We start from the raw sequence: 24,075 nt of genomic DNA, 5'->3' as shown, positions 1-24,075 counted from the left end.
GCATTTTGCTTAGAAGACTACAGTTATTACCTCACAGCCTTTAGCCAGGAAATGTATTTCACAGGGCCACTTCACTGTAAGATAAGTAGAGGCAGGTGTGCCTTGCAGAAGCCATTGGCATGTGGGATCAGGTTTTTTAGCCTAGTAGAGTGATTCACACTTTGACTTTTGTTTCTGTTTACAAAGCTCAAAACAAAGCTCAGAAGTATCATAATTTCTGTGTTTGCAACAATTCCTGGCACACGTAGGTGTTCATACAGGCTGCCTATTAGAAGAGGCCCTTGCATACTTCTGCCAAATGCTCCAAGACAGGTTGGTGAATTTTTACAGTAACTCAACTGGCTGGATGTGAAGGCCTCTCAAGTATTTTGGTTAAGCTATTTCTGTTGGAATTGCTGAGAACATTGAACATCTGATCTGAAGCCCCCAGACATTATCTGAGTTCTCTTCAGTTTCTTACATATTGTTAATGAAGCCAGAGCATTGTCCTGCCATGCTGGCCTTACTGGATTCACAGAGAAATGTTGCTGATTCCTCTTGTCATTTTATAGCTCTTTAGAAAGTACTGACATGCCGTTAAAATGTGTTTGGGTTGTTTTTTATTCCCCTCCCTGAATTAAAAACAAATTATGCAAACCAACACACCTCCCTGTTTCTGGGGGTGCATAGTGGTACCAGTAAACAGGACACAGCATATTAACTAGCCTGGAAAGCCGCAGGGGAAGAAATCCAGATGGACTGGCCAGCCTCCGCTACCGCCAGCTGAGTATAAACAACGCTCAGAGATGAGAGAGACAAATGCAATGCTGTTGTTTATAGTTAGATTAAAAGCACAGGATAAATTCCAACTACTGCTGCAAAGAGCTCAGCAGGAAGGGTGTTTCATCAGATGGTGAACCAAGGAGTATACATTTGTGAGAAAGGTATGTGCTTTCCCTCACCTCGCCCAGGGCCTTAGGAGTCTTGAGGTATTTACAGCAACTCTAAGGAAGTGTACAAAACCTGTTTCTCCCAAAATGGCCTTGTATTTCAATGAGTTTTTAAATTTCAGCAGCTTGTTATTTTTGAGTATTCTGAATGTTATTTGTCACTGAAGCCAACACTCAAGATTTCTTCTAGCACAACGCAGTCCAGAGCTCTCAGCGCTGACAGGAAATATCAGTACTTGGTTATAAGTTGCAATTCAGAGGGAGCAGAGGAAATGACTGACCCCACCTCTTGTCTCCCTAATCATGACGTGGCACCAGGGCACTTCCTCTGGGAAAAGAGGTATTGTAGCAGGAGATGAGTGTTTGTCACTCTCTCTGGCAAGCATAGGGAGGAGACCTAAAGCAAGTGTGATGATACTCAGGTCAGTGTGGTGGGGCAGAGGTAGCAGTGTGACCATCTGCCAGTCATGCTCTGCAGTAGAGGTTTGGACACGGTGGCAAAACACCAGAGAGAGGATGGCCTCCTCTCCACCTCTTTAGTGAGGTGAGTTGTAGGTCATACTTTGCATATGAGAAAAAGGCAAGCGCTAATCTAATAACTTCCTGTCCTACCCTGTGTGGAATAAGTTATGTTGAGCTGTGAATAGCACTGGAAGTTACATTCTTTTTCATAAATTTCTTAAAGTATAATTTCTAATGGAGAAACCAGCCAGCTAGCAATTTATTTTTCATTTTCCACATGTACTTTGCCACTGAGAGTCCCAAGTGTCTGAAACTCACACAAAGCGGCCAGAATGGGTACTATCAATAACCATCCTTAGGAGGATTTTAGCTTACACACCAGAAAGGCTGACCCACCCCTTTTCTCAGCGTAGTTCAGCATGTATGCTTCTGGTTGTGTGATATGTTGGTAGCCACACAGCTGGGCAGTCCTACCCCTTTTACTCCTTCTCTGATCCAGGTTGTCTCTCCATCTTGCAGCAACGGATCTTGGGGCTTATGCTGGCTGTGATGCACGAGCCGTGTCTGCTGCATCTGGTAGTGCTGATGGGACAAAACTCTCTTCTTATTTCTACAATGTGATTGAGGCTGTGGTATAGAGTTGTGTTACTGTGTATTTTTTTCATCCCTGTGTCATCTGGGAAGAGGTGGATGATGCTGGAGAATAGTTCAGTTTGCTCAGCTAAGAATTTCCCTACTGTAGGAGACCCTCTGATGAGATATCCCGTTCCTTTACTTCTTCCTTGCCCAGTTTTAGCAGGGAGGATAAGACCAGGTTACACTGTGGCATGCAGTTGCTTGTGAGCTATTTACAGCCTCCAGAATTTGTCCCCAGATGGGAGGCAGCACTTGGCCTGTTTAACTCTGTTCCTAAGAAAATGTATTTGCATCTTGACTTTAATGGATTAACTTGTCTCTACATGGGAAAGCTTAGAAAATTCTCCAAATTAGGGGGGAACATAACAAATCATTTGGGTAGTTCCATCCATATAATTAGGCATGCTCAAAATTGCATGGGCTGGAGACTTCCCTGGGACAATCATCTCATCTATGCTAACAAAATGTTATCTTAATTTGGACAAACCATTACTTAACTTGGTCAACGGTCAACTGCACAAGCATGTGTAACTTCAGCAGAGACATTTTGGGATATTTGGTGAGAAAGCAAAGAGCAGCCTTTTAATGAAATTATTGAAATAATTAAATGGTACCAGTGCATGGAAAATGAAACTGGCAGGAGTCCCTTGTTCTTTAATAACTGTGTTCTGTACCATTACCATAAAGTGGTCTCTTGGAAATTTTGTTGCATTACTATGTCAAGTTCTTGTGATGTTGTTTGAAAAACTGTTTGCCAGCTTTCTTCTGGTTTAATGTGTGATGAAAACCTTATTCTTGTCTCCCTCCCAGACACAGGTATTGCTTAGGAAACACTGAATAAACAAGGGGATTTGATGTCTGGTTTAGGGATTAGAAGCAAACAGCAGAGCCAGTAGAGGCCAAGGCCTCCCAGTACTCTGACTGTTGCCTCTCAGCCAGACCAAACTTCCTCTCAGTCTGCTTTCAGCACAGACTTAAAGAACAACAATTGTCATCTTTAGTCCCTTCCCTCATATGGCTAGGGTTTTAAATACTGCATTGCCATTGTATGATGATCCAGAGTTTCCTCCATGCTATTGAATTCTATTTTCTGTTACAAAGTCGGGACTAGATTGAATGTTTACTTTCAGAAATCCAGCCCCAGAGGAAACAATTATGAGTTTCCTCTTCTTGGCCGCCTGTCTTGTTGAAAATGTGTTGTGCTGTGGATACAACTTATTTTTAGTTAATTCTGAGATGTAGCATGTAGCTTTGTTGCCCTAGCACTGTTCAGCCTGTTTCACAATCATTTACCAAGATGTTTCCACTTAGTCATGTTCCTTACAGTCAAAATCTATCTGAAGAAGCTTGTTTGCCATTCCACTTTTGTCACACTTCAGAGTATACAGAAGGTCTTAGATTTCTCATTGAGGGTAGAAATTGTAATCTCCCATTGAGGCAAAAAAAACCCACAAAAAAACCACAACAATAATAATTAACAATAAAAACAATATCTTATATTAATATCAAAACTATAAACCAATATTAATACTAATACCAACAGCAATATTAATACTAATGCATTATTGCTATTATTGCTGTTATTGCTATTATTACTATTCTTACTATTGTTATTATTACTATTATTAAACATATTTTTAATCTCAGACTTTCTGAAATTCTTAAGGTAACACGTACATCATTTACAAAATTTACATAAATTAAAACCCACACCCCAAATTCAAACCAATAAACAATAGATCCCAAAGTATACTGTCTTCTTGCCTTTTTCAGAATACTAGAATAGAGTATTTCCATCAGAAAGGACCTACAGTGATGATGTACCTGCTTGATCACTTCAGGGCTGAATAAAAGCTAAAGCATGTTATTAAGGACATTGTCTAAATGCCTCTAACACTGAAAGGCTTGGGGCTTTGACCACCTCTTCAGGAAGCCTGTTCCAGTGTTTGAACACCCTCTCAGTAAAGAAATGCTTCCTAATGTCCAGTCTGAACCTATCCTGGTGCAGTTTTGAACCATTTCCATGCATCCTGTCACTGGATACCAGTGGAAAGAGCTCAGCACCTGCTTCTCCACTTCCCCTACTCAGGAGCTGCAGAGAGCAATGAGGTCACCTCTCAGGTTCTCTGTTCATTACTTAAATATTTGGGAGAGGGTAAATGATTTGACTCAAGTAAAACTATTAGAATTTCCTACTAATACTGGATCACTTAAAAACTTTTTTGGCATTTCTAAATAGTCTCACTCATTTTTAATAAGATCAGCAGTGTGGCTCCATTAAACTTCCAATTAGCATTAATTTGCCAATATACCACTCTCAAAGTTCACGGATAACAGCTTCAGAGTGGTGTCCCACCTGGCCACTGGTGGTCAAGCAAGTTTCTGCCTACCTATAAAATTAAGCTTCAGATCACAGATATTCTTGTCATGTAACAACCCTACTGGTTTTCTAGATCCAAGAGAGCTGGTCGTGGAATAAGATGTGCCTGTATCTGATGGCTACAAGCACTGCAGACGTTCAGCCTGGTCTCTCAGTTCCTCAAAGCATACTCCAAACAGTGGGCTGTACTGGAAAAAAATGCTCAAGGATATCAGCTTTTCCATGTGCAGGCATGTGAAGGGATGGAATGGTGTTAACAGCTACTTCTGGGGACAGGGAATAGATCCTTTAGGTATGGCACAAGAAATTAAGCCCTGCAAGGGAAGTACACGTTCTGGACATGTCAGGTTGGGGTCAGATCTGGCCATGCACAGCAACACTCTTTGTCAGTGCCTGACAACAGAAGGATGTGCCTTCTACCAAGACGACTGATGTACACATGGACAAGTTCTTTTTGGTAAAGCCAAATGAGAGGGACTCCCTTCCTGGGCAAGGGACCTTCCTGAGAAAGGGATATGCTGACCACAGGAGAACACTGTGCTAATGTGAATTTGCTGCTGGTGTAGACAGGAAAGAGTTTTTGGGTGTCTTGCCCTAATGCCTTTTGTTGTTGTTGTAGATTTAAAAAAAACACCAGTCAAAACAAAACCAAATCAGATAAAACAAAACCAAAACCAAAACTAATAAAAGTGGCTCTCAGCATAAAAAAATTCCAGTATATGATTCACTGTATGAAGACTTATGGTAAGACCTCATTAACTTGAGGTTCTGAGATTTCCTGAATGGTGGCTACTAAACTAAAGAATGAAACCCCACAGATAGAAAAGGACTAAAATTTTAAAAAAGCATAATCTAAGAAGCTGACAAAAGAAAAATATAATAACCAGATGTAGTAACAACACAGAAGATGCAGTTTAGAGAGACAAATTTAAAGAGGAAGGAAATAAATTGATCAGAGATTGGATGTCCACTAAGGCACTTCTCTAGACGTGAAACACCAGAAAGAGGAAACATTTTATTGTTAATGCATGCCTTAGAGTGAAAAGGATATTATTCATGGAAAACTGGGAAAGCAGTGTAAAAGAGGGGTGACAGGAAACTTAAAATCAGCAAACTTTTTTCACTAGTCCTGGGTTGGGTTGCTTTTAAAAATCTGGAGCCATTGAAGGACAATAGGCATTTACATGCCAGCCAAGAAGCAGTCCTCATATCCTTATGAAGAGAACTTTCCCCTCCTTGTCTTCAGGCATTCAGGTTCCCATAGCAAAGGAGAAAAAAAATACTAGCAGGACCTGAGCAACAGATTCACTATTTTAATATGCCTGTTTAGTCAAGTCATCATTCTGCAAATGGAAATACTGACAGCTATTAACAATATTGAATATAATGGAGAATTTTCAAATTGCTCCAGCTCATGAGCTTGCTAAAGAATGGGAACTTGCATGACTGGAAACTGTTGCTTTCTTTTCCTCCCAGTCTTGCACTTAGTGATCATCCTACCAGGAATTTTCTGGGCCATATGTGAGACACGGGTTCTGACTCTGAACTGAGTGGTTGTACTCTAAATCACAAGGATCCTACTGAAGCCAGTTTTGTACTAGGCAGAGTAATTTTAAACATGTATAGAAAAGACAAGTAAGATAATTTAGCTGCTTAAAATATTGCGCAATTTGATCCAATAAATAAATTATGGTGCTACTTTGACTAACAAGATTGAAATTCTAATGCCTCTGTTTCCAGCAAAATACCTAGGAAGCCATAACAAAACAACTTTTCTATGTGTTTCTAAACTGCACCAGAGAGGAAAGTTTCAAAGCTGCGTTACAGACCTTAACAATATTTAGGAGGAATTCTTAAAAGTATTCCAAAGCCAAAAGGCACTTTGATTATTTAACTCAATCTTGTATATAAATAGACTACAAATTTCCAAACAGTTCTTTCTCAACACTTACATTTTATAAATCCTTTCCATAACTGAGTTCCATTTAATGAGGAGGAATATTTTTTCAAAGCTACACTATATTGAAAATCATATTTAGAAGAAGAAAAGGGCTGTGTTGGGTTTTCTTCAATATTTATTTTAAGTTTGTGATTCATCTCTACGTAACTTATGTCCTGCTTCCTAATGTCCTGTATCGTATGTGACTTAGGATATAGCAAGCAGTAAGGGGGGACAGGGAGAACTCTCTGTGAATTCCTCCTGTACGGATGAACAGATGGGATATAAATAACTTTGGTTTTATAACCTATAAAGAAAAATACTCATCATTCACTCTAACCATGATGTGATATTATATAATAGATAGTTAATAGCAGATAATGTAGCATTCCAGTAGAGAGGTCTAATGCTGTCTCAAGGCTATGTAACATTCAACAGTATTCATTACTGATGGAAAACAAGGGAAATACTTTGGTTATGATCATATTAAAGCTATGGTATCTCAAACAAGATGGGAAAATATAATTTTAGATTTCAGGTTAAACAATCTTAGATGGTTTTAATCAGTAATAATACTACAATCTTGTGTCTTAACTTTGCAGCTCTCTGGGGAAACATAGGCACTTTTGCAACGGCAAGTAATCCAAAGAATGGAAAGCACTTGTAATGTGTATGTTGACATAATTTAAGGAAGACAGGAGAGAAAAAGAAAGGAAGCAAATCACTATAGAACAAAAATAATTCTTAAGTATTGTAATGTGTTGGCGTGACTTTGTAGGTCAAGGGAAAAAAGGAATATGAAGATACTCACATCTGGAAACTTAAACAATAGAGGCTTAGAGGTTGTTTTTGCCTCTCATTCATGTTGTAGGGAAGAAGAAAAATTCTTAACACATATCAATACCTTAAATCCAAGCTAAATATTGTTTCTGAGACTTAAAGCGCAGACACTGCAAGGTTTACATTGATTGGCATTTTGAAAATTACAGTCTAACAGGTCATCAGAATTACTTCAGTTCTCATTAGAACAAAATTTCTTTAATGGCTTCACTTCAGGTTTCTTCTTCACTTCCTTGCAATTCCACACAAAGAAACCACAACGTCATCCCTTGACGGCCTCATAGATCTCAGTAGACCAATTAAGTCAAACAAACCTTATGGTCTGTGTAACAAATACTACAATCTGCTGTTCTAAACACATTTTCTTGAATCTGATTCTTAGGAAGGCTTCCAACATGAAAAGGTAACACGTGTCAACAGTTATAAACAATATAGCTTGCTGGAAAAAAACAAACATAAGGCTATTTGTCCTGACAGTGACAAAACCCAAATCTGTAGTTGTTTTTAATTAATTTTGTTAATTTTTAATGAATTTCAAGTGTAATTCTGTAGGCAGAGAGGCTAAGACTTCTTTTTGCATGAAAAAATTATTAACTTAAAATATCAAGAGCAAAGCGATCATTCTTTTTATAGTTTATCAGGTGAGGAGGAATCTCAAAATGATGCTGTAGCAACCAGTAAAACTGGTTATGGTATGTAACACTCTTTAGCTCACTCACCTTAGCTTCAAGTGTCAAGACCTGATTCAGAAATTACTACACCTCTTATTTAATCTGAGCTGTTAACCACATGGGTCTTATTTTTAGATTAATCTAGGGATCTATGCTATGAAAACTCTCACTGACAAATACCTCAAGGTGATAAAGTAATGATCAGTCTTTAGGTTGTGTCACTGGTCAGCCTAGAATGTTTCTGCTGTTTTGGATGAAGATGGGTGGGATGAATTCCTGACCAAGTAGTGGAGCAAGACTAAGGCATATACCAGATTCTTCCTGAACAAACACTACCCTGGCAAGCAAGCTAAAAAGTAACTTGAGATACTCTAGTAAGGTTCACAGTCTGGGCAGGTGAGGACCACGACTTCTCCAGGTGTAAGATGTTTCTCAGCCCAGAAGCACTCTTTACACATCTCTGTCAGGCAATGGAAACAAAGCTTGGCCAGAAAGGCTTTCACATGGGACATGAACATACAGATCCTCATACAGAGAACTGGTAGGCTGAAATTTATGGATTTTCATGCTTGAACTGAAAATAAAGGCAAACACAAGAGAAGGAGAAGAGTTTTGAGTGCAATTTGTACACTCGTCATAGCAAAGTGGAGACTTGAGACATTAGTTCTTTTCAGTGGAATCTCAACACTGGTATAAGCTGAATGAACAAATTAATGTGATTGTATGTATACTAAATAAACGTTGGCAGAAGACAAATGCCTGTACTGACAAGATTAGTTATGAAAACAAAGTCGTATCTTGCAGTCTTTGGTGTTGTGAAAGACTTGTAACATTAAATAGGAGGTGCATGAGGAATACAAGGTGAAGTCCCTTGACTGTCCCCACAGTATAAGTAATGGGTCAAGCCAAAATCACTCTTGCCATCAAAGTGCTCACAGAACTGCTCCTAGAGACTCAGCAGAGCTACCCTTCCAGCAGGCTACAGAAAGCACAATCCGTCCTTCAAGGGCTCAGTCAGACTCAAGTCCCAAAGCCAACATTTGCCTTTCTGCTGAAAAATAAATATAAAACAGTGCTTCACCACTTGATTTATCATTTAGCTTTTTCCCATGGTCTTTCCTGCTAAAATGGATGTTACAATGGAAGTATCATAGAATCATAGAATCATAGAATCATAGAATCATAGAATCATAGGGGTTGGAAGGGACCTCGAAAGATCATCTAGTCCAACCCCCCCGCCAGAGCAGGGTCACCTAGAGTACATCACACAGGAAGGCATCCAGGCGGGTTTTGAATGTCTCCAGAGAAGGAGACTCCACAACCTCTCTGGGCAGCCTGTTCCAGGGCTCTGTCACTCTCACAGTAAAAAAATTTTTTCTGATATTCACCTTAAACCTCCTATGCTCCAATTTGTATCCATTACTCCTTGTCCTATCACTGGTCATCACTGAAAAAAGCTTAACTCCACCTTCTTGACACTCACCCTTTACGTATTTGTAAACATTAATGAGGTCACCCCTCAGTCTCCTTTTCTCCAAGCTAAAGAGACCCAGCTCCCTCAGCCTCTCCTCATAAGGGAGATGTTCTACTCCCTTAATCATCTTTGTGGCTCTGCACTGGACTCTTTCAAGCAGTTCACTGTCCTTCTTGAACTGAGGGGCCCAGAACTGGACACAATACTCCAGATGCGGCCTCACCAATGCAGAATAGAGGGGGAGGAGAACCTCTCTTGACCTACTAACCACCCCCTTTCTAATGCACCCCAGGATGCCATTGGCCTTCTTGGCCACAAGGGCACATTGCTGGCTCATGGTCATCCTCCTGTCTACCAGGACCCCCAGATCCCTTTCACCTACACTGCTCTCCAGCAGGTCAGCCCCCAACCTGTACTGGTGCATGACATTTTTCTTCCCCAAATGCAAAACTCTACACTTGCCCTTGTTAAACTTCATCAGGTTTTTCCCCACCCAAGTCTCCAGCCTGTCTAAGTCCCTCTGAATGGCAGCACAGCCTTCTGGTGTGTCAGCCACTCCTCCCAGCTTGGTGTCATCAGCAAACTTGCTGAGGGTACATTCTGTACCCTCATCCAGGTCGTTGATGAAGATGTTGAACAACACCGGTCCCAGTACCGACCCCTGAGGGACTCCACTAGTCACAGGCCTCCAACTAGATTTTGCCCCATTGACTACAACTCTCTGACTTCTTCCTTTCAACCAGTTCTTGATCCACCTCACTGCCTGATCATCAAACCCATACTTGATCAACTTATCTACAAGGATGCTGTGGGAGACCGTGTCAAATGCTTTACTGAAATCAAGATAGACCACATCTACCGCTCTACCATCATCTATCCACCTAGTAATTTCCTCATAGAAGGCTATGAGGTTAGTCAAACATGACTTACCCTTGGTAAAACCATGTTGACTGCTCTTGATGACCCCCATCTCCTTGATATGTCTAGAGATAGTGCCAAGGACAAGTTGTTCCATCACCTTTCCAGGGATGGAGGTGAGGCTGACCGGTCTATAGTTACCCGGGTCCTCCTTCTTGCCCTTCTTGTAGACTGGAGTGACATTTGCTATCCTCCAGTCCTCAGGCACCTCTCCTGTTACCCATGACTTACTGAAGATGATGGAGAGTGGCCTAGCAATTACCTCTGCCAGCTCCCTCAGCACCCTTGGAAAGTATCTTACTGCACAGTTTGAAAGAGGCACTTTCTATTCCCCTGTAGTGAGTCACGGGGTTTATCTGCACAGAGAAAATGGGGTAACCTACAGCTGGTAGTTAGGCTGGGGTAATTTCCCAGGTTAGCTGTGTGTGTTCCACTCCAAAGGGATGGAGCCCACTATCCATCCCACCAAGCCCTTGCCCACCCAGTGCGGGAGCCAGAGCAGCATCCTTGGTCCCAGCACTGTGCTGCAATCACACTGAGGGAAAGTGCCGGAATTTCTCATCAGAGCAGCTCTGCTGAGGTTTTCTTTATACTCATTGTGCTTTGAAGCAGTAAGTTGGTTTGAAGGAGAACTTTTTACACCCCTAATTAATTTGTTCTTGACATGGCTGGTTTCTGAGACATCCCTTCTCCACTCAGCCTGAATTAAGACATGGTAAGTACATAAGCACTGAACGAAGCAGGGGATTCTTGTTGAGCTATAAAGTAAGGGTGGCTCTCATTGTGATTGAAACCACACTCACTGGGAAAGTGTACTTAACCTCAGCACTTGAACACATTAAAACAGATTTGATGAATGGGATTTATCACAAAAGAGATACTAGATTATAAAAAAAAAATCAGTTTGACAATTCTGGATTACAAAGGAAATAGGAAGGTAAGAAAAACTCTTACATGGTGAAAGTTTGAGTTTGACTTCATGATGGGACCCACCTGAAACAAATTAAAGTCAGTAAACAGTAAGCAGAAATTACTAGGGAAGGTTACACAGAGGATACAAAGTAGTATGGCTATGAAAAACTGGTGTGGTCATAGAACTATTAAAAAAAAAAAAAAAAGCATGAGGCTTTCAAAGAATGTGAGAGAGATAAGTACTTTGTAAGTACTTTCTTTGTATCAGCTGTTATGAAAAAAGACTTCAACAAATATTTACCTGAGGACTTTTTCAAGTAATGTATATTGCCAGAAATCAAAATAATTTGGGTATTAGCAGAGAGTAAAAAATTAAAGAAGAGAAAGATTTAAAAAAAAAAAAAAGGTGCTTGGAAGAAGAGCTGAGCTGCTGAGCAAATAAAATTCTCTGTTTATAATTGTTTGCTACACTGGACGCCCAAGGAGTAATAAATCACTTTACCTATCCTCTAAGGAGTCAGCAGGGAATTTCACAGAGCAGTAAACCTTGTTTCTGTACCCAACTAGTATCTGCTGGCATAAAACCTTGGTAATTCAAAGCAGAAATGACAAGAGAAAGATTTCATAAAAGGAGCATCCTTCTTGCCTCTATTGGGCAAGGATTATCTGAATATGTAAAGGAGAAATGGGAATCGGTTGATCTCATGTTTTCAGCGACAAAAGGTGGGTCTTTATGAGCTGTAATACAAACTTTGTGGGTGATTTGCTTAGGTCAAAAGAATGCCTTTAGAAGAAACAGCATTAATTAGCTCAAAATAAAACCTTTACAGGAAAAAGCACTGACTCACTCTGGCTGGCAGGGTCAGGAGGAGGATGGGTGGGCTATTTTGCCTCGGGTCGGTGCAATTCCCATGGTGGAGGTGGAGTCGCGCTGCCCAAACCTGCACTGTGCATGAGCTGCTCATTCCATAGAGTGGGATTCTCAGCATGCTGCCTTTCAGGAACACTGCAGCACATTGTAAGAATTCAAAGCAAAAGGCAAGACGCAAACTCCTGTTGGATTCCAAAATTTCTTTTATCACCTCAGGCAAATGGATAGCAGGTGGCTTACAGAGGTACTTCATCGAGCCTAGTCTAAGAAACATGAATGATGCAGTTAATACAGTGAAGTCACTCAGTCATTCCAGGATATTTGAATTAACTATTCTTTATCCTAAAGAAAGCTGTAATGTAGCATTAGGCAAAGAAAAATATGTCAGTTGAAATGCTGTAGTGGACAGGGAACTCTCTGGCTAAAAGGCTGATGTTCTTTGTTCTTTGTCTCACTACAAAACAATTTACATTAGCATCCCGTTTGTTTCTGTAGATGATGCTGTGCAGGAAAATAGTGTCAAGAATTTCAGCTACTTTCACTAGTCCGAACACAGATACCTAAATCTTTAAATCACTGATATTCTTCCTCCTTCCTTGTTTAACAGAACATTCTCTTCCATTTCTAAATTATTCTTACTTCTAATTATTAGGCAGAATTTAGAAATGGACAGAATTGAGATCTGTATGATTCCATAGCTACAACAGAAAAGTGAATCATAATTAGATATTGCTGTCGTGTAGCTATTGAACTGTCTTACATCCTGATGGGTAAACTCTGAAATATGTTATGTTGCTAGATCGATACAGACTGGGACTAGAAGAAAAGATGGGTTAGATTTTTATTTTTTTTTATGAATTTTTGTCAGATTTGCTCTCAGGATTGCCTCATCTCTTTTGGAGAACTGTAATTGTACATGCTGTATTGCATTGAGAAAGCCAACTGTTTTCCTTTTATCCTTTTGCCACTGTTTACTTTTATGAATCTTGCTGAACATCCTACTGTGAGGTCTGATGTCCCCTTGAGTCCTTGAGCTCATGGAATTGCTGCCTGGAGTTTGGGGCCACAGTCACAGCAACATCTGCGCTGCACTGTGGGACAGGATGGTCATGCTAAATGGAAGAGAGAACTGGAAGTAAGCAATGACACAAAGGTTCATGGAATAAGGGTTTCTGAGCTTATGTTTGAAGAAGTTGAGACTTCTTTTTTTTTGGCTCCAAGATGTGCTGAGGCACTTCCAGAGCTTTCAAGAGCAGGTGAATCAATTTCTGTAGAAACAGTCATAGTGTTATGTTTATGCCAACAGAGATGCTTTCCAAAGGCTGACAAATCCTGCAGATTTGTAAATTACAAGAAATTATTGTTGTCAGTGTGTCACTGGAGGTAATAATTAAGTAACTGCTTTTCTAGACTTCTAAATATTTTCAAGCAAACTAAGAATAAAATGAAAAATCATATGCTGACATCAATTTGAAGAACTTTATCCAGAAACACAGTTTTCATCTGATATTAACAAAAGTTGTCATTTTCACCATAGTAAAAGAATGAACCAGTACACACATCATGAAAGCAGTCAGTAACTGGAAAATAATTTAACAAGAGCTTAAAATAATACCTTTCTTTTAACTGAACTTATTATTACAGTAAACTTAGATAAAACAGAGGACATTTAAAGTGGTTTTGGTTTTGTTTTTTTTCTCTTTACAGATGGAGATTCACATTTCAAGAACAATTATAACAAGAGTAAAGGTTTTTCTTTAAACCAACCCATATATTACAAAAACAATACAGAGAAACCCTGCAAACCTGTTAATGTACAAAATAGGGTAGAGGAGAAAAAGCACAAGAGATTTAGGCTGACAAGGATTATTGAGAAAAATAACAGTGCATACTAAAGGGCTCCTGTGAAGCTGTTTTTCATGAACTGAAGGATGCTATTTCCATGACTGCAATTTTGTGTGAAGTACAAATGCTTTCAGAATTGCCAGTATTTAGATTATTTGGGGAAATAACACAACAATTAGGCAATTTTGAGATAACTGAAAACTAATATTATAGGCTACCTCACAAAGCTAGCTACTGGATTTATTTACATTAGTTTAAAATTTCATCAAGGCTTTGCACTCCACTCCTTCCAAACGTCATAATTTTGTAACTTAAAGAGGTTTTTACTGGGGAAAGAACAAATGTTTCTCAGGTTGGGTGCTCAGAGAATAGAAAAAATAGTGCAACTGTTTGCTACATTATATACCCTTCTATCTACCAAAATAATTCAGGAATATTTTTAATTACCTTCTCATTAAAAAAAATACAGTGTTATACTTAATTTTTCTTTTATTAGGAAATTATGGACATCTTTAGATATATTTAAAATAAAACTCTGGCAACCCAGAGCTAGTCCTGCAAGTTGATTCACTGAAGCAGATTTCGGAAGTGTAAAAGTGTTATTAATCCAGTTGACTCCAGGTGGAGGCAAAGGTCCCTCTGGATAGAGCAGCTTGCAGGCTCAGGAACTTCCATCATCCATATGAAGGCAGTAATTGAAAAGAGTTTAGGCCTAGATCTGTAAACAGTTCAATCTTATTCACTCATTAGTGGGACTGAGCTCCTCTGGAAATGTGACATCACCTAGTGACTGCAGCTCAGGAAGCTCCCAAAACAATACCAGAACAAGCAGGATCTGGGAGGGAGGCTGTTCAGCAATCTCTGTTCTGGCCAAGGAATACACCTTTTTTTGTTCACAAGATTTAGAAATGCACAATCTGGCTATAGCAGCTTGGCCATGCATCTGAGAACTCCAGCCATGACTAGACTTGAAATACCCATGGTGTAGCACATTGTAGTTCACTGAATTAGGCTAGTGCTTGATGGCCTTGACCCTATAAGTCTCCTGTGTATGGCACTCTCACTCCCCTTGCCCTACCCCAGGTTCATTACCACTGACTCTGATTTGCTGAGAATAAGAAATATGGGTTGAGGAAAGTGCAGCAAATGCAGCTGCAGAACAGTGCAGTATATTTATAAAATCTGAATTTCTAAAATTCACTGACAACACAGTTATCAAGCTTCATGGCCACATCTTACTCTTCTGTTCGGGGGAAGAACTTGGCAGTTTGCTAAGGCAGATAATGATCAAGATCTTAATACAGAAGGAGACTTTATATCACTGAACTTTGCACTTACTGTGCTAAGTCCTTACTGATCAGGGACCTTACTGTCAGTGAGGGTCAGTCAAGGAGATGATTAAGAAGGGCTGATTAACATTGCTGGCTTCCATATGCTCACATGCTCTGATACCAGGGAATGGAAAGAATGCAGAGAAGATAAGGGGAGAAATAAAATGAAGACATAGAGACACACGGTGGTGACAAGGTGTTTAAAGGGGTGAATGTGAGTTCACATCAGGGTACTTTAGGGAGGAATGAGGACCAGGTGGTGACTTCTGAGACATTCTTGAGAAGTTACTTGTCTGTCCTCAGCCTTTTTAAAATCTGCATAACAGTAAGATCCCCTTTAAGTCCTACTGCCATAAAGCACTTCATTAAAATGAAGTAATGTTACTGTACAGATGATAATTCACTGATTAACATTCCATGCTTAAGAAACCTAGGGTTTTTTGTTCTTGCAGGGAGACTAAGCAGAGCTTTGGAAGGTAAATCTTGCATGTATTCTACCAACATGGGAAGTTTTTTTAGTATTTTCTACAACTGAAAAATATCTTTTCACTAGCAGCCTACACAGGAAAAACAAAATGGGTGACACAATTCTCCCAAGACTTCCCAAAAAGATGGAGACACCACTTGTGCTCATACAAAAGGGCATTTGCCTTCATACCAACAGATCAAGTCTGCTTACGACACTCAGGCAAACCTGCCTTCAGAGGCATTGAGATGATTCAACATGTGACAGGTTTGTGCTATCAGGATTGTTTTCTTTTCCAGTTCCCAGCTCTGTTGCTGTAATTCCTAAAACAGGTTACAGCAAGAGATCTGGTCATGTTGTCTTGGTGTACATACTCTGGTACAGGCCAGAATGAGATAAAATTGCCAAGTATTTTGTTCAGCAAAGGCACATATTTCCTTGGAGACTGCTGGGTAGATAATTGGACACTTTCCTCCTTCTTTGTGCCTGAAGGGCCAAAACTAAAATGAGACAGAGTTATTCCTTAGCTGTTAGGGCTTCCCTACATGCTGTTGGGACTTCTGTACATGTCCAGAGAACAGGATTGTGATGACTTCATTTTCACTGTTTCAAGTTGGAAAGACAAAGTAAAAGGCAAAGAGGGGCTGCATGAGAAAACACAAAAGGCGAGTGTCAGATCAAGGGCAGTAGGAAACTTTAAGGCCTCAGGATGCTTTCTTCTTAGAGGCCTTTTCCAACCATGATGATTCTGTGGTTCTGTAATTCTGTGCTTTCTTTAGTATGTTCACAGGTCAGGGGCAAAGGACAAACTGCATGTTAAAACATCCCCATCTTTATCTTACAGTAGAATGTGGATACCTATAATGCTACACCCAGAACATTGATCTTTGTCTCTTCTTCTGTGAACAGAATAAATGCACTTGTTTCCCTGAGGACTAGCAAGCTGTACGACGAGCAGGGACATGCTGTACCTTATGGTTAGTTCACTTAACTCATCCCCGGCTGAGGTTCCAGAAAGGGAGCAGGGCTCAGAGGGATAGAGCAGGAGCTAATGAAGTGCTCAGCTCTGCCTGTCACAGCCCTCATGTCTGACATTATCAGCAGGGACCTGACTGCCCTTTTCCCTTCTGCATATAACCAGATGAAATACAATTCTCCAGGGCTCTGAATGCTCAAAAAGCACAGAAGCATTTTGATCTGAGACTCTGATTTTTTGTCTATTTCTCTCAGTAATGGAAATCACCATTAAAAAGAATAATTTTCTCGATTCTGCTCTGTGATTAGCCACAGGAATCCCAGCAAAATTGCACTGGATAAATGGAGGGAGCTATGTGAAATTAATAACTCTCAGCAGCCTGCAGAGAAATGTGAAGAGGATATTAACAACTGGAATTGCTTGAGAATAGCAAAAAGAAAGCTTATAATAACAGACAAAATACTTCATAGCCTACTGACTAAGGACTCCTGGTTTTGCTTGGTCCCAGACACAAAGGCACATTTTTCCTTTCTCTTCAAATGGATGTACCGGATAAGACTATAATGGCTGGCTGCTTCTATTAACTCTGAATTTGGGATTTGTTAGTACAGGCTGCTCAGCAATTTGGTGGAATGCTGACTGCCCTCAAGTGCCACTGCAAGCAAGAATTGTAAAGAGGGGATTTCATAACTTCTGCGATACCTATGAGCTCACTTTCCCACTCAAATGGCTAAATACATTATTTGCAGCAGACGAGTCTCTCTGCTATTCTTGTTGCATCAGTTTCAAATCTGTTGTTCAGGTTTCCAAGTGTGTTGATGCAGAAATACACATGCTTTCTCCCTCATTTTCTTTTCAGAGGATGTTAATGTTGTGGACAAGCACAGACTCCTAGCCTTGCAGATAAAATTTTAACAGGAGTATCTGTGTGGGCTTCCCCACTCAGTTCTCCTACCTAATGTGCATTTTTATCCACTTCCATAACTGTTCAGCCTTTAGTCTCTGCTGTGGTGGCTAAACAACTGTCACGTCGAGCTGCTGGCTGCTTAGAACAAAAAAGAACCTTAAGAGACAGTTCAATTGATATGTTGCTGTTGATCCCTAGAGGCCATGGCTAGAAGAGAAACATATTTAGTTTGTCTACCTGCTCATTAATAACTTTGCAGAGCACGTACAGCATCACATCTTGTGTTTGTACAATGATGTTTACCCTACAGTTACGGATCTAACACTACATATAGAAAGTGTTCTGCTTTGTCTACTACAGAGTAAACTCCAGTCAGGATCTTGTAACTTATCTGTGCTAGATGCATTTATTTAAAGCACAGATCTTCTGTAAGTGGAATCCTGCTCTCATGCTGATACAGAAGTGCTCAGGAGAGTACAAAGCCCTCTTCTACTTTTACAGAAAAGCTTCAGAGAATAGCTCTGGGGAACGTGTTTGGGCTTCCTGGTCACCCTTCAGTGAGTGAAAGCAGTAATCCAACTGCCTGGCTCCAAGGAAAGGAGAAACTACAGTGCTCAAAGTCAAGCTGCACTGACAGTTCAGGGTATAACACGTACATACATAAGTGGTACCACATTTCACAACACTGTAGCTGTGAAACATCCACCATTTATCCATTTCTCCACTCCCAGCTGTGGCTTCTCTGAACTTAATGATGGATAAGTCCTCTTCTTCAATGGTTGAATTTAAACCTTTCCTAACCACCCAGAAGATGGAAATGGTCATAATGGATGAAGCCAGAACACAACATCCAGAAAGATACTGTGCATGTCACCACTATCAAAGTAGATCAGAGTTTGAACTAGCTCTGCCCATTGAAATTTAGGGATCTTTATACAGCTGACAATATGCTGTACAGACTCTCGCATGCAGAAACCTTGTACCTGCATCCTAAAACTATTTTTTTTTCTCATCAGAAAAGCTGCACAGTTGCTATGCAGTGTAACTCTGACACAGGGAATGAATGCCTGCACTCGCTGCCTGCACGCAGTTTTCCATGCCACCCGGTCAAGCCAGTCACTTTAATTAAAGTTCTGTCTGGCCCTTCCTGACAACTCAGACTCTAATGATGAAAATACATATGATCTGGATGAGGGAGGCAGAAGTCACTGTTATCCAACACTCCTGCTATTACAATCAACTTCATATGAAAGCAGGGTGCTTTCTTTGGGAAAAACAACACAAAAGTGTAACTTGGTTTCATCAGCAGAGTGGTTCTTCTTTGTTGTCCTTACTCTGAAACTCTTAATGGGTGAAGAATTAAGCTCGGTGCTTGGGAGAGAAACACAAACATTGCAAATTGCAGTTAGATTATTATTCTAGGAAATTTAAACAAAGCACATGGCTGGCAAATTCATTAAGCAGCAGAATAATCCCACTGGGCAATCATCATGGTTTTAACCATAGTGGGAATGTTTTGCTCTTCAAGCAAAAAGAGTGATTGCAAGATCTGGCATAGCTAGAGAGCCCACAGAAACACTGAGGAAAGTCCAGGAGTAATTGATACAATTACAAAGGCAACGGAACATCAGAAGATGGTTGGGAACAAAACACCACGTTAAGCATATTTCCATGGGTCCTATGTTTGTACACCAGATATTGTCCTGTGCAGTTCTGCACCAGAAGCATCTCTGCAGCCTTCCAGCCTTACTGAACAGCTTATTTCTGCTCAGCGAGAATAAGGAGGAGTGTAAGAACAGGAAAGTTACACAATTTATGCAGCTCACCTGTTTTTTATTATCCTCTGCCACTAAAGGAACAAAGAGCTATTTTAGGCCAGCAAAAAAAATCATAATTTTAGTACCATTTTTAATATTACAGTTATTTTATTAGTCAGAATTTGCTTTCTGTCCCACTAATCTTCCAGAACTGGGCTTCTCATCAGAGAAGATCTCATCTCTCCTCAACCATCTTCACAAAATCCTGCCACCAAACAGGGAAATAATTACACACACAGAAGCTCAGTTATGAATTGTCATTGCTTTTCTTATCTTCAGAATTACTTAGTTTCTTTTCTACCCCCTGCTAGCTCTGTTTTCATCTTTCCCAACTGTAAACGCCAGTTCACAGCGAAAAAAAAATATACACAGCAACTATTGAGTGGTTACCAACACTGATTTGGGGCATGCTGCTTTGATTCAAATAACTGACCACCAGCCCTGCAGGAAAATCTTTAGAGAAGAAAGAAGAAAATTCAAACCTCTGTATGAATTCAGCAGCTCTTAGTTCAGCCTCAAGCTCAGTGGCAGGCAAGTGTCAAAAATAGTCCCTGTACCTGCAGACAAGGTTTCTGGAATTCAGATAGTAGCTATATGAGACAGAAAAACTTACACAGTACATGCAGACTTAGGTGAAGAATGTGTCTGCACTCTGAGAGTGCATTCTTTATCTATTTGTGTTTATGTTTTAATGGGTAAGAGGCAGATTTCCAACAGGGGTGACTGTTTTTTTTCTTCCATCAAGATTTTATAATCTCTGAAACAAGGAAGGCTACATGTTTTGAAAAGATGCAGCTCTTGAAAAGGAACTGCTCATGAAAACAATGCAATGAAAACTTTGTCCCTGAACAGAAAAAATCCAAATTATACTTAGAGCTGTTACCTAAAACAGGCTAGATAAAAATCACTTGTAGGAGCCTCATCAGAACCCAGAGACATATTAATACTGAAATATAACCACTTATATATCTGTCGCTTAACACCTTTTTTTTTGTGCTGTTTCTACCCCAGGACATACCTGACTCTTGCATTCACTCCCTTGTGAGCACAGAAGTGTCCAACCTTTCTTGCAATTCTTTTTTTCTTACAGACATCATTCTCTGTTAACTAGGCTTTGCAGTTTCCCCACACTGTTTTGATACAGCAATAAGCTTATGAAAGTACATGAGCTGCTGTGGGAAATCTGGATTACAGTGAAATGAGCTGAAAAACAGGGTATTTGGCCTTTGTTTCCTGTAAGGGACACATTCTCAAACCACTGTTGTTGCTGCAATCCAGTATCTCTAGACAGAAACACGAGGTTTAACATGTCCCACTCTGATGTGTAGAAGGACTGCAGATCACCCACCCCTAGCAATAGCTGTGCCTCTTCCTGCAGACAGGCTTAGCATCAATTCGTAGATTACCAGATCCAGTAACTGATACTGGAAGGCAACTGTTAGATAGTGTGTATCTGCCCATCACAGCTTTAAGACTTTTGAAGATAGGCTAGTGTATGCACCTGCTCAAGACTCACACACGAGGAACTTGTACTTCATCAGAACTGAGCCAATGCCGACCACTTAGTCCATCTGGAAAACTAAGATGTCCAGAAAACATGACATAGAACAACTTCATACATTATACCACAGTAAAAAATACACAAAAAAAGCTGACAAAATGCAGAAGAGCTGCTAGAAAAATCTAAACAGTAGAAAATAAGCTCTTTCTATATAGATCTTGCTTTCTCTTTATGTTTACTATACCCACATTGGTCTCTCTTTTATTACACCTCTATACAAAACTGGTATTGCCTCTGTTCCCAATTAAAGCTCTCACCTCCATACGATTTGCAATTGCATCCAAACTTTCTGCCATCAAGATCTGACATTATTAACTTGCATTTCACTTTCATGATTGTGGCAGCATGTAATCAACAAAGTCCCTATCCATATGTATTTATATAGATATACACATATATATACACACATACATACACATGACAAATATTGTTGCAGTTATCCTCTCTTCCAGTGTTTGGAGTGACAGTCATCCTAAAAGGTGAAGGCATAGACCACTCCCACAACCACAATATTTCCAATTGTTGCTATTATTGCAATCCATAGCAATATGGCATCATTTGAAGAACGGGATGTCTCTTCTGGTGGATTCTGCATGGAAGAAGCTGCATGGACGTTGGCTGATGAGTTAAACAAGGAGTACTCTGTACTAAAGTCCTCGTTGGGTGAGTCCATAAAGGCTCCTCCCATAACAGGAAGCTGTGAAGAAAGATATGGCAAAATTAGATTGAAGGCCAATATCTGTGTTTGCTTTGTCTCAGTGTCATTACAAAAGAGTAACCAGTAGCAAACCTGCAAAATTACTGAGATTTCATGTACGTGGTGCTAACCCATCAGGAATACCATAGACACATACTTTACATTATTTCTTCCACTTCTGTTATAATCAGTATTATTGCAGAAAACCTATGTATATTACATGGAATACACAGAAGAGCTAGCATGCAGGCCTCAAGTCAACCTAAGGCATTATATGCATGTAGAAAGTAGAGATACAGCTATCCACAAAGCACTCGCATACTAAAACCTAAGTCTACAACAACATGATTGTTTTGTGACTACCAGCAATGGTGTCTTAACACTGGAAGGCATCAAGGAATCACAATAAGGATGTGATGCAGAGTATTTGTCTCCTTTTATGTATTGCTCAGAAGTGAACCCTTACTTGATGTAGGGATCATACAAAAAACATATGAATTGCCCTGTAAAAGGCCAAAGACTTTGCTCAGAAACTATAACTGATACATACTGAAGCAAGACCACGAGCAGTGTGGTATCATCATCAGTGCATCCTACCTTCACAGCCCCTTCAGATCTGGCAGAACTCCAGTGCTTCAAGGAAAGCTGAAAAAAATCTGATAATGTTCCCACTAAGAAACACTCTTGCTGCAACACCAACTAACCTTTCCTTCCCCAGAGGGGTTTCCATGCTGCTGCTGTCACCTTCCAACCTTTAGATCCAATTTACAATCTCCTGTTTTACACTCTACTTTGGTTACAAAACCAAAGTGATCTTGGATTTTTGGTGTTATTATTCTTTGCCTTTCTCAATAGGTGTTCTTCTACAGCTGAAACCCTCTGGCTCTGCAAAAACAAAATAAAAAGCCTTTCTGCTGTTACACTAGCAGTAGTACTATCATAACTTCAACAATACTGTTGAACTCACCATGGCCTATGAACAGAGGAAAAATTTCTTCACAGAAAGAGTGGTGAGGCATTGGAACAGGCAGCCCAGGGAAGTGGTGGAGGCACCGTCCCTGGAGGTGTTTAAAAAAGGGTAGACATGGTGTTTCAGGAGATGGTTTAGTGGTGAGGGGTTGTAAGGTGGATGGTTGGACTTGATGATCTTGGAGGTCTTTTCCAATCTTGATGATACTATGATTCTAGGAACCATCCCTGTCTTCTTTGTTTAGCCACATCACAGAAGGCTGCAACACCATCAGCCCTAAATTACCTCACCCAATAATCACTGGGCTGAAAAATCAGTCTCCTTTAACACCCTGTCCTTCAACTCCTGCATCACATTTTGACTGTCCTAGTAACCCCACCCCTTGGTACCAAAGAACACCTCTCCTGGTTGTATGCAGCTGTGCTGTGGAGGCTGCTTAAACAGGACAGGATCTGAGGATAAACCACCTCTCCTCTCCACAGTGGTGGCTGGAATCTACAAATTAGAGCAATGAATTTGAGAAGCTTGAGAATAAACTAAAATATTTTGCTTGCTATCCATAACGTTTTACAGACCTATAAAAGACCAACTCTCTTTCATAGCTGACTCCTGAACAAATTTCATCTGTACTGGAAAATACCATGTCACATTCAAAATGAAACAGAGAATGATGAAAGAACACAATGGATATGTCATAGTACCTAATCCATATTAAATTAAATTATCTTTGAGATTAAATATTATTAGACAAAAGCAGTTTGCAAGAAACCAAACAGGAAATTGCAAAGTCAAATTTGATACATTCTCCCTGCATCGAAGATTTTTGCAGCCACTTTCACCACTGAGTGTGTTTTCAAAAGACAAAAGCTTCCACTTCACAAGCCTAGCTTGATGTTTTGAATCCAGTTCCATCAGCTATTTTTATGTCTTGGGATTTGATAAGGAAAACATTGCTCAGTTAACCAGGATTTCTTTTTATGTGGAGATTGCCATAAAACGCAATAAGAATATTTATGCAATGATGTTGCCATTTAAAAGTTAAGGAGACACTAGCTAATGATCTTTGCAGGAAATGACAGGTACACTTTCACCTTACTGGCAGCAAAATTCTCAGTCTGAGGTGGTTGCCTCCTTAGCTGATCATGTTAAGGGTATCAGCATTTAGGACAGTCAATTCTGCAAAGTCTTTCACCTGGAGCAACCATCCAAAATGTAGAGGCACACATGCCTGTGCTTGTGCCCCACACAGTGGGAAATCACAAGCACTGTTTTACGGAGTGACACCTGGTTTTTGGACCACATACTCTGTGCCCTCAGTAGGTTATTTGAAGTGACAAGCTTCCAACCTGTTAGTCCACCTGGTGCTGTCACAGAGGCAGGGAGCATTCGGGTAGCAGAACAGCAACACACCACACTGCAGATCTGAACCTCCTCGTTCTGTCTAAGGATCAAACAAGCTGTTTGAACCATCTG

At 40.2% G+C, this 24,075-nt stretch overlaps 1 protein-coding gene across 1 annotated transcript in view; it reads right to left on the bottom strand.

Annotated features, from left to right (window-relative positions):
• Window positions 1–13,484: 13,484 nt before the first annotated feature.
• Window positions 13,485–24,075, bottom strand: part of C5H14orf132 (chromosome 5 C14orf132 homolog) — a 40,497-nt gene continuing 29,906 nt past the window's right edge. Inside the window, exon 2 of the mRNA XM_051621981.1 lies at window positions 13,485–21,632. Within this exon, the coding sequence (XP_051477941.1) occupies window positions 21,408–21,632 (225 nt within the window). The 3' untranslated portion in view covers window positions 13,485–21,407. The remainder of the gene's footprint in view (window positions 21,633–24,075) is intronic.

The sequence above is a fragment of the Apus apus genome, chromosome 5, assembly GCF_020740795.1.
Source record: "Apus apus isolate bApuApu2 chromosome 5, bApuApu2.pri.cur, whole genome shotgun sequence".
Classification (NCBI taxonomy): Eukaryota; Metazoa; Chordata; class Aves; order Apodiformes; family Apodidae; genus Apus; species Apus apus.
This window is presented reverse-complemented; position numbering and strand designations above follow the sequence as displayed.